Source organism: Papaver somniferum, chromosome 6 (genome assembly GCF_003573695.1).
Source record: "Papaver somniferum cultivar HN1 chromosome 6, ASM357369v1, whole genome shotgun sequence".
NCBI lineage: Eukaryota > Viridiplantae > Streptophyta > Magnoliopsida > Ranunculales > Papaveraceae > Papaver > Papaver somniferum.
This window is the reverse complement of record NC_039363.1, coordinates 36,885,537-36,897,434: the sequence shown is the minus strand read 5'-3', so window position 1 is coordinate 36,897,434 and position 11,898 is coordinate 36,885,537. Positions and strand designations below refer to the sequence as shown.

The 11,898-nt window shown below is 35.5% G+C and overlaps 1 protein-coding gene across 1 annotated transcript; it reads left to right on the top strand.

Moving 5' to 3' along the window:
• The first annotated feature begins 4,777 nt into the window (after positions 1–4,777).
• LOC113287320 (UDP-N-acetylglucosamine diphosphorylase 1-like) lies at positions 4,778–11,508 on the top strand. The gene is made up of 15 exons (XM_026536037.1): positions 4,778–5,136; positions 5,363–5,417; positions 5,505–5,656; positions 6,263–6,302; positions 6,795–6,887; positions 6,955–7,067; positions 7,162–7,236; positions 7,519–7,558; positions 7,686–7,768; positions 7,860–7,937; positions 9,130–9,273; positions 10,051–10,118; positions 10,299–10,413; positions 10,557–10,716; positions 10,984–11,508. Exons 1-15 carry the CDS (start codon positions 4,963–4,965, stop codon positions 11,079–11,081), a joined length of 1,488 nt encoding a protein of 495 aa, XP_026391822.1. The 5' UTR covers positions 4,778–4,962; the 3' UTR covers positions 11,082–11,508.
• Positions 11,509–11,898: the final 390 nt, after the last annotated feature.

Here is an 11,898-nt window from a genome sequence, read left to right as displayed (position 1 = left end):
CTTTGCTGATGAACAATCAGGTATGTGGGCTCACTACTTCTTCACTCAACTTCAATGTTACCGCCCCTTCTTCCATGCATTCTCTGGCAGTGACCTATTTTGAGGCTGTGATGAGGCAAATACCCACCAGGTTCAATATGACAGCACGAGATAGTGTGTTATAGCAGAGTAATAAGATGAAACATGCTCAAGATTATCTACTGGCGATACCTATATATGGTTTGAACCAAACTCTTGGCCGTGGAAAGTTTCAAAATGTGCTCTGCTATCGACTTGGCATTCCTCTTTTTCCAGAGAATAGTCATTGTACTATTTGTAAAAGGGATATGGACATTTTTGGGGACCATGTACTACACTGTGCCGGTGAAGTTGGAGTGAAATTCAGACACGATCTTGTATGTGATGTTTTGGTAGACATTTGATTCAGGGCCGGTGTTTCAGCTAGAAAGGAAGTGGCTCTTGGACTTCGGTCATATGGGAATAATACCTTGCTGCCGGCTGACTTACTGGTTTAGAATTGGACCCCCGTCAGTTCCGAATCTGATAGTTGTGAATCTAGATCTGATTATTTCTGATTTGGATTGATCTTACCTGACAAATGAGTTTACTAGTTTAAACGGAAGAGCCTTTGTCACTAACTCAACGACTCTTTTCTAAAAGTTTATTGGAGCAGTAACTAAACAGCTTTGTTGCTTTACTATTTGGAAGATGATCAAAAGGAGTTGAGTGCTTAAGGATTTAAATCGGTAAAGCAACTCAAGATATTGATTTCTGTCTTGGGATTCATGTCATTGGCCAGGAGGTTGTAGGCGCAGGGATACCGAGGTAACTAAGTAACTAAGGGTAGATTACTTGGTCTCAACTATACGAAGTTGGATTTGTTCTTTTTACAGCAGCTTAATTCTGAGAGCATTCAAAACTGGACTAGGTCCCGGAGGTTTTATGCATTTGCGTTTTCCTCGTCAACAAAATCTTGTTGTGTCATTTACTTTACTTCCGCATGATAACTGTTTTATCATAATAATATGTCGGTTTCATACCGTAACTATTATCAATTGTATACCTTGTTGTCGTATTGTCTCGACTTCGTCCGTAGACGATCACACTTGGTATCAGACTTATAGGTTGAAAAGAAAAGATTGTGGTGTACTTGGGTACCCTCGTCATTTCAATTGGTATCAGAGCGAGTAAACACGAAAAGATCTAACAATGTATGTTTGGTGCAATCCAACCTATAAGATATGGGTCAGATTAGATACAATAAAAACGAAGAAAAGACTCAGTTAACGTATAACAAGAGGTTGTTAAACCACTCTCAGAATCAGAGGCTACAAATAGTGATAAGGATTCTTCCTCATTTGAATCAAGTTCAAAATGTTCTTCTTATATTATCTTGAATGAGTCTAAAGGATCTCATGATGAGTTAAAACTAATTCATATAGGCATGTCCCATGACGCAATCAAAAATTCTTCTAGGGGTGATGCGAGTCGTGTGGATACAACAATCTTTATCTCTAATGAAAAATTACTTACTTACAAAAATCGCCTAAATATCTCTAGTGAGATAATAGAGAAACTTCAGGTTGGCTTAAAATCAAAGACTGTTAAATGTGAAAGGCTTCGTCTAGATCATGGAAATTTGAGGGAAAATTATTCTTAACAAATACAAAGTCTTCAAGACAAAGTAAGTGATAGTATTTCTCGAGCGGAACTATTAGAGAAAGATCGTGATGTCGCTCTTGAAAAAGTTTATTTGCTGGAAAAAAAACTTGTTGAATCTGAAGAAATGATTAACTCTCAACAAGTGAGCTTTGAAGAGAAAGAAGGTACATATATCTCTAGAGAAAAATGATTTGAGGCCGATCTAACTGGTACTCTTGATAAAATTAAAACGTTGGAAGAAGAAAATTTGAACGTGAAAAAACGCAATGTTAGCTCAAACAATTTAACCTCAATGCTAGAAGCAAGTAGAAATCATCATGATACACGAGGATTGGGCTATAAGGGAATAAATGCTTCAAATATTAGCAAAGAGGTAAAAATTTGTCAAAGCTACAAATTCTTCTCAACCAAAGGCTTCTACTGATATCAAAGACGCTCCTAGTTCTTGTAAAGAAGTAAAGTCTGCCAAGCCTAAGAATATCATGTTCAACTAGACTCTTTTTAAGTGCAACTATCAAAGAAAGAACTTCTACTAATATCAAGAAATCAAGGCCGTTAAACAAAGATGGGAAAACCAAAACTGTTCAAGCTTCAGTGCAAGAGGTTCCACAAAAAGGTAACACTAAAGCTCACATTCCTTATGTTACTAAGCATTGTTATTTTTGTGGTAATAAAGGATACTTGCAATGGGGATACATGGTTCGTAAGATGCAAGATGCACTCTCTTTTGTATCAAACGAATCGGCTAAGATTACTCCCCTAAAGAACTTAGATCACTATTGTTCAAAGTTTAGGCAAAATAAATTATTATCATAGTTCAATTTTTCCCTATCGCTCGACAAGGTCATCTCATAAAAGACACAATTATAGAAAGAGAGATGACTTTGCAAATGCGAAGACAAGATCTGATGATCCAAATTGGAGAACAGTTGTTTCTCAAAGTAACCAAAAGGGGAATAGTCCTAATGGTATGAAGGAGAAAGCTGCTCCTGCGAAACCTATCTATAATGGGTTCTGAAGTCCTCCATAGGCAAGGAGGGACCAAAATTTAGTCACAAGAATGACACTCAATTGATACATGTTGGTAACAATGTTTATGCGAGCTTTCTTAAAAGACTAAGGAAAGACATCTTGTAGGATAAAATCTTCACCATAATCCATTCACATAATCATAACATTGTATAAAAGATTATGTCAATGTCATATCTACGAAGTTCAAAAGATAACCTTTATACTTCGCAGTCTAATTCCTTAATACTATGATCATACTATTATGATCACGTCTCACTACTAGAGTATTATATACAATATGTACACTATATACAGCTTCGCAATTATGTTTTCAACATAGCACGACTTGAAAGATACGTTAGGAATGAAATAGTTCAAGTAAATATTACAAACCTCAAGTGGAAGGATGATGTCGTTGTTTTAGTTCGTTACTTCTACACATTCTTCAGGTCTTCAGAGTAATATTTGTATGTCTCAACATTCTTAGACTTTCTAGTCTAACCTAAACAAAGTTGAATCTAGTATTTAATCAAGCAACTCTAAATGAGTTTTGATACTAAAATATGACAACCAAACTTGACATACCAATGCGTGGTGAGTTCAACTGAGCTATGCTTTAACAGTCTAGTTTTTTTTGTTCTCCTAACCGAACTTTTCACTCAAAACATATGCAGTTCGGTTACGTCACAACTTTTTTCTGCTAACCGAACTTTTCTCTAAAATCCTATATATTGAGTTCGGTTACGTCGCAATTTTTTTCTCCTAACCGAAATTTTCTCTGAAAACTATATAGTGAGTTCGTTATGTCGCAATTTTTTCTCCTAACCGAACTCATGTTTTTTCTGCTTATTTTAAACTGAAAGTTCAGCTACAAAAATGGTGGACTGGATTAAACCGAACATTACTCTATATACCCCATAATAAAAGTTCAGTTGCCTGTCCTGAAAATCTGATATCCAAACAACGCAAAAACTCCATTAAAACTAAGTTCGACTACCCGTGCCTTCAAAAACATTAGCCGAACCACATTTGCAGATAAGTTCGACTACTTGTTATTTAGATCTTGTAGCCGAACATGTTTGACTTAGCCCAAATCAAGCTATAAAATTTCCAATTTTTAGGAAATTTTGGTCAATTCAAATAACAAAAAACTACATTTTAAGTATACAAGCCCGAGTAGTTAGAACGTTTGGATTTATTTTTTATTTTTTTTTTACAAAACTCTTCTTTGCTTCTTGTCCTTCTCTCTCAATAATTTAATTTTTTGAAAAAACCACGACTTATTGATTTAGTTTCACACTAATCATTAATTAGTTTAAGTGAGTGTTTCAACTAATTACTACACTAACTTATTTAGAAAGACTAATTCTACCGTTAAGATAATTATTTGGAAAAGGGTTGTTTCAATTTACTTCTAAAATGGAGTGGACCAGTTGAAACCTGTTAGACGGGCGATCTTTCGATTCTGGAGGCTCGATGATCAGTTGTTATCTGAGTTGGAGCAGATCTGGATCGGATGCAGCATTGTGTCGGTCAGTGTATGAGCATCTAACTTTTGATAACAGAATTGCACCGACGTGGGACCCATCAGATTAAAAGCCAAAGTACTAGAGCATGGGAAATGGAAGATTACAGGATGGGGCAAATAATACATATAACAATGTAGTAATTACGTGTTGCTAATTATGGCTTAGATCGGATATCCTACAACTTCACTGTTGCCACTAAAGTTTTTTTCATCATGGCTTAGCATAGTATATTGGACTGGACATTTCAAAGAATTGAAAAGGGCAACTTTGGAGCAAGACTCGAAACTAATTCATGAGATGGATCTTGTTCCGAAGATATGATTCATTCACTTAACAGGGAACACCTGTGTTACTGGCCCAAATTTAACTCCACATTGACATAGGACAAGAAGCGACCCGGACTATCTGTTCCAAACGATCCGATCAAGAAAGGGATATCTGGTTGGTATCCATAAAAGAAAGATGGTTAGTATCGGGTATATATCACAACAGATTCGTTATGTATGAGAAAAGCAAAGCAGGGTTCTTCAAAGTTGTTAAGTCTTGTCTTTCTATTAAATTAAAATCAAATTAAATTAAAATTAAAAAACAAATCCAATTCACAACCATATAAACAAAAATCACAGTTTCATATACAGTTGTTAAAATTGAACTACACCACTGTCCTTTATATAGATATAGATAGATATACAGTTGTTAAAAAACACTGATAGTTTCAGAGAGAAAACAAGAGAGTGAGAGAGGAGGAAGGAAGGAAGTAATGGGAGAAATAACATCAAGTTCCGATGGTTCAGTGACAAATTCATCATCCTCATCATCACCACCACCTCAAGGTTTACTAGAAAGGTTAAAAGATTATGGACAAGAAGATGTCTTCTCACTCTGGGATGAACTTTCTATTCAAGATAAAGATCTTCTTGTTCGTGATATTCAAGTATCAATTCCCACTTCACCTCTAATTAATTATTTTATCTTTCAATTATACGTATTTTATTGGATCTAAATCATGTCTACATTAATAATTTGGTTTCATTTTTTTTATAAAACACAATCATTACTTCATCATTCCAATTATGTCATTTCTTATTGTATACGTTTGAAATTGGCAAGTCTAATTTGAAGAATTAACGTAATGCAATGATTATATCTTACTTTTTCAGAACTTAGATCTTCCAAGGATAGATCGAATTATACGATGTTCATTGCGATCTCAAGGTAAAAATTACATAGTGTTTTTGTTTGTTTTCTGTAAAGATTTGCGATCTTAATAATTTGTATAATTCAATGTGAATGCATTTGCAGGGCTACCTGTACCGACAATTGAGCCTGTACCGGAGACAAGTGTTTCAAGTGTGGATGTTCGGGCACTTGAAGAAAGAGAGAGATGGTGGAAAATGGGTTTGAAAGCTATATGTGAAGGCAAATTGGCTGTGTTGCTTCTGGCTGGTGGTCAGGTATATATGTGATATAACTAAATTTATATCTTTGTTTTGAGTAAACCATGTATTCTATTGAGTTACCGCACAATTCAGGGTACCATAATTATTCACAGTGAAACAGTATATTGCTTACTAAGAAATTAGTGGAGCATTGTGAGTTTACTTAGGGTGGCTTGGATGAATTATAGGAACGACGCTTAGATCTCACAATGTTCATTGTTGAAGAGTCCGAATTATCTGTTAAAACAGATTTTTCCACAACTTCAACCTGTTTGATGGATTCATCTCTGCTCAAGGAGATTGTGGAAGTGTTGAGCAGCTCACAGATATTATGCTCACAGACATTATGCTAAGTTTAGACAGGAAAAGAAAACAGTCTACTTGAATTTAGATATATGGCATATACTGAATTGATTAGTACCTGATATTGGTATGTGTGTTTTAAAAAAAATAATCATATATTGGTATGTGTTACTTGGAAATAAGACGGTTTTTCCATTTTCTTGTACTTAGTTTGCTCTTTAGATATACTCTTATCTGTGATAGATTAATTTTAATAATGCCCTCTTTTGGGAGTTGGATTAATTTCGCTGAGTTTCCTAAATTCCATTCTTATTGCAGGGGTCCAGGCTTGGAAGTCCTGATCCCAAGGGATGTTTTAGTAAGTATAATCATGTATGTCTTATATTTTTTTCACATATGAAGGAAATAACCTCTAGTGTGGGTTTAGTACAAGACCAATTGTTATTGGTGTAGGTAACTGAAAGAGATGCTTGGTATCCGGTCAGCTATTAAGAAACATTCAAGATCACACTTTTAGCATGAATCTAATTTTTAAACTATTTAAATCTTGTCCAGGAAACGAAAATGATAGTCTTAGACTGAGAACAATTAGAAAGCATTGTTGTACTGTTTGACTTTATGCCAGGATAAAACTAAAAAAAAGTAGTTCCTACTTATGCTAGTTTCTTAGCATGATCCATTTTCATTTTATCCACTTCTTGTAATGTTCATTTTCAGTACATTTAGTTTAGTTCGATTTAATTAGGTTTGTAACTGAGCTGTGTGAGTACTTGATGGTTTCAGGTTCTAGTTGTTCCATGTTTTGTTAATTGCTGTCAACAGTCACTTATTGGTATTTGATGTATTTCAGACATTGGACTCCCGTCAGGAAAATCACTGTTTCAACTTCAAGCTGAACGAATTCTATGTGCTCAAAAACTTGCAGCTCAATCCGTAAATGAGGGTATGGTTATTTGCTTGTCGCCATTCATCCCAAGTTTGTGCTTTAACAATGATACATTTGTCTGCAGGCTCAGGTGGTTTTGTTGCAATTCATTGGTATATTATGACTAGCCCAATGACAGATGATGCTACAAGAAAATTCTTTGAGAGTCATAAATATTTTGGTCTAGAAGTATATCAAGTAAGTTTTTTGCTTCTTTTCTTGTTGCTAACAATTTACCTTTTGTTTTATTCATCATCACAGTGCGTATAAGGATACATATTTGTTAGTGCAGGTCACCTTCTTCCAGCAAGGTACCATACCATGTGTCTCAAAGGATGGCAGATTTATCATGGAATCTCCAAGCAAAGTAGGTTTTTTTTTTGTTTCCAATATTGTGTTACCTTTCCTGCTGAAAATTGCACCCTTATCCAAATAGACATATGACATCCTTGACCTGATTTATGAGACATCTTTATCATTACATGCATTGCATTGCATGGTGTGTTTTTGAGATGTCTAAGCATGTTTCTAACCTGGCTATTGCAAGAATTTTCGTCAAATTCTATTATTGTTCTTATTTATTAAAGTTCTCTTTATCATGTGTAAAACTAATCTAATGAATGTATTTAACTTTTTTCTGCAAAGCTAGGTGGCAAAGTCTCCAGATGGTAATGGAGGAGTATATTCAGGTATGATATCTTCATTTGTTATGGCATGTCATCCGCAAATGTTGACATCGAGTTTTCTGGTTACCTCTTAGTCTGAGTGATAGAGGTAAAGTTTACTTATATCATATTGAATTGAATTAATGTGCAGCTCTTAAGACTTCAAGGTTGTTGGAAGATATGGCCATGAGAGGTGTTAAATATGTGGATTGCTATGGAGTTGATAATGCACTGGTGAGACTCACCCTATTAATTTCTCTACATAATGTTAAGAAGATTGCCAGACTTATTATCCTGATCTGCTTACTGATCTCTCAAAAAACAGGTCCGTGTTGCTGATCCAACTTTCTTGGGATATTTTATTGATAAAGGTGTAGTTTCTGCTGCAAAAGTTGTTCGTAAGGTAACTTGTTTAACAATCTCAGTTATTTTGGAGCCTATATTGTTGGAATCCCTGCACAATGAGTAAAATGTGGTTGTCCATAGGTTTGCTAGTTTTCATACTCATGTAAAGTGTAATTGTCCTAAGCATAAAATGATCAAACTATACCCCAATACGGTGGACAATAGCTAAACAAGAAGAATAACAAAAGTAACAATTGTGCTATACATTAACTTTATTGCTTTAGTGAAAGACTTTTACAATGTCACACTTCTCTACCCTAGGTGTTGTATCTTTCTTCTTCAATTTTCCTCCCGAGTTCGGTTTCTAACGAACTCCCTATTTATAGATTAGCTAGGACTGCTTCTACACTAGTAATTATATGGAATAGAAACTCTCCTATGTTGGTAATCTTCCGCGAATAGAGCTCCAACCATTCCTTCTAGGAATACAATTCCACTCCCAGAATTACTCAAAGTAATTCTCTTGTATGTAAACCTGGGTATAGGGTCTTTTGATGGGCCTATGCCTAAAAATGGGTCACGAACTTGGGGAAGGTGCCAAATAAGGAAAGAATGTAACAATAAGCTGCAGGTTAATGACGATAAGTAAAAACCTTTCGTGGCTCTGAAGTCTTGTTTTAAAAAGCTTATTAGTATTTCTATGAAGATCATCCTACTTTACATTGTCCTAGCGATTTTCTCTGTTTCAAATCGGTCCGTCCTCCTTTTTTAAGTGTTTTTGTCCTATATTATTTTTTTAATTATCTAAGGAACATGAATTATAAATTTTTATTTACCAGATCCTCTTGTCAGCTAGGAAGTTAAGCAATTTATACTCTATGCTGAGTATGCAAATTGTTTGCATGCCAGTTTAATCATTAAAGATTGATAAATCATTTGCTTGTTATGCAAATTGTGCGCACTAAATTTAGTTACTGAACTCAGGGTTTTTTAAGTAGTTGGTATTTAAATGTGTCATCCGCTCGTGGTTAAACTCTCTAAGAACTCTTTTCTTTACAATGATCATTTGAATGAATCTCATTTTTATACATATGTTGGATTCAACTGATTATTTGTGCGATGTTTCATAAGTCTCTAATGCGTTACTTGTAGTTCTATATGCTACAACCTTAATTCTTTTTTGCTCACCACTATAATAGATCTGAGCTTTATACATCTTCATATGGTTTTTTATATAAACATGATTCCAGGCTTATCCGCAAGAAAAGGTTGGTGTATTTGTCCGACGAGGTAAAGGTGGGCCGCTGGCCGTTGTTGAATACAGTGAGATGGATCAATCGATGACTTCTGCTATCAATCAGGAGACTGGGCGCCTTCGCTATTGCTGGAGTAACGTATTAGCCTCTACCATTCCTTTCATCCTTTGTTGTACTGGTGGCCATAGTTGCTTATGCATTACTTTAGTTGGGCAATTCTCAGTTCTATTGTTGGCATTATATATTGGTGACGGTGGTCTTTGGTATAACGTTGTATTGGTATCATCAGAACCTACCGAGGGCTTGATGATGTCAATATTTGTATATCCTCTTGGTCTTACTGCACTAATGTGACTTTGTTTGCAGGTCTTCTAAGTAATTATTATAGTTTTACATCAGAGTTACAATTCTATAGCGCTTTGATACTTTTAATGAGCTTAGGGTATAACTTTTGAGCAGTTACCAAGAGCATGGAAAACTGAATAAGAGAATGAAGGAGAGGAATATAGACTCTTGCAGAATTCAATTCCCTCTCCATGCAGTGACTGGGTTGGACACAGTGACAGAGTAGAAAGTAGCCGAAAATTGGAAAACATGGAAAGTAGCTAGGAATGTAAATGGTTGTGCCCATGCACAGCTGTTGTATGATAAAAATTAATTGCTAGGTGCATCACATAGATCGAACTAGCCCAGTTCGAATAAAAGTCAATTGAACTGAACACAGAAAGGCTTGGTAGATATACTAACCTGCCCCCATCCAGACTTACAGAAAAGTAGACCCAGTATTCTTCATATTTCATAACATAGCATTCACTTGAATTTTTAGTATAATATTGATGATGCTTTTCCATTTATCTTTTTTTCCCTCTGCAAATGCCATACCTTTTATTAAAGTATATTACTCCTCGTTTTCAGGTTTGCTTACACATGTTCACTCTGGATTTTTTGAATCAAGTGGCTAACGGTCTCGAGAAAGATAGCATGTCAGTGTCTCTCTTCTGTTTTTACAGTTTTAATAATCCTTCACATTGTCAATGTGACCGGATCAAACTTATTTCTAGTGTCTTCAAATCTAGCTCATTAATTTCATTTGTGGTGCATAATAATCACATTATGCTGCATGAAAATCGTTTGACATGTTGCAAAGTACTATTTGTGGGCAGTTATCATCTCGCTGAGAAGACAATCGCCTCTATCCATGGGGACATTATGGGTTTAAAGTTGGAACAATTTATATTTGATGCATTTACATATGCTCCTTCTACCGCTCTCTTTGAGGTGAGTCATACTATTGCTGACCTATAGGCCTATACCATCAGTTAATTCTGTCTGCCCCAAGCATTAGTGTTTCTGCTAGCACGGCATTATATGCTTTTCATAACAATCTCAGCAGATTCACAATTCCTTGTTTAAATTTCCAGGTCATACGTGAGGAGGAGTTTGCACCAGTGAAAAATGCTAACGGGACATCCGCTGTTGACACCCCTGATAGTGCACGGCTGCTCGTTCTCCGTCTCCACAGTCGTTGGGTAGTTGCTGCTGGTGGTTTCTTAACTCATTCTATACCTCTATATGCAACAGGTAACTTTTCCTTCCTTTTCTTCTCATAGTAGATGTTCCAAAATAACAGGAATGAACTTTTCCTTCCTTTTCTTCTCATAGTAGATGTTCCAAAAAAACAGGAATGAAACACAACACCATTTGAAAAAATAAAAATAATCAAAAGCTAACAGTGTAAAAGTAGAAAGCATTTTTTTCATGGAATCAGTTTCTCGTCCTTCGTAGTCTCTTGTTCTTCTTGTTACTAATTCCATCTTGGCTTCCCTTGTACTAATTATATTGAGCCAGGAGTGGAAATCTCACCGCTATGCTCTTATGCTGGAGAAAACCTTGAAGCAATATGTCGTGGAAGAACATTCCATGCACCCTGTGAAATTACTTTCTAGTTTGAACAGTTTCATTAGATCTTGGTTTTGAGTGGTTCTTTGGCAATTAATCAAAAATCAAATTTCGGCTGTGGATAGATCATCTATGTCAATATGAGTATGTTTTTCAAGTCCGATGCAAACCACATAGTATGTGGTTTAGTTGAGAAGAGTTGATCGGAACGGCAGAATTTTGATCTGAAGCCTATATATGGCCCAATTCTATTTTCATTTAAAGCGTGTTCAAGTGTTCAGCTGATTTGTATCTTTATGTTTATTGTTATGGAAGTTGATTTGTATTTAGAACTTGTTTTGGTAAATGTTTTTTTCCCCATTTGTATGGGTTGCAGTAGGTCGTTAAATCGGGTGCAAGTTAAGAACCCACAGAGGCCTAAATGGGTACCAAACTTAAGAACTGAGATTTTATCAGAATTTTTGTTTCTAGTTCTGAACTTTCTTTTTCTACTATATACTCCGGATACTTTATTTAGAACATCAAATTTGCCTTACTCCAATATGTTTTGAAGTTCGAACCAAATTTAACAAATCCGATCTCCATTATGGATGCTCGAAGTGGCAATGAACCGGAACATACCAACATAGAAAGAAAGCGGAAAATAGGTGGGGTTTAAATTGAGGAAAAGAAGAGTAAAATCCATGCCGACATTAGCAGTTGCAAGGGTTCTCACTTTGCATTTTCCCCTACGGTTGCCCATCTTTGAGAGAGATGCCAATTGGCCCATTTTCCATTGCTTCTGATGATTATTTTATTTATTTATTTTTTTCTGAAGCAATTTATCTTGTTTGTGGTATCAAAGATGAGACGGCAAATATTAGG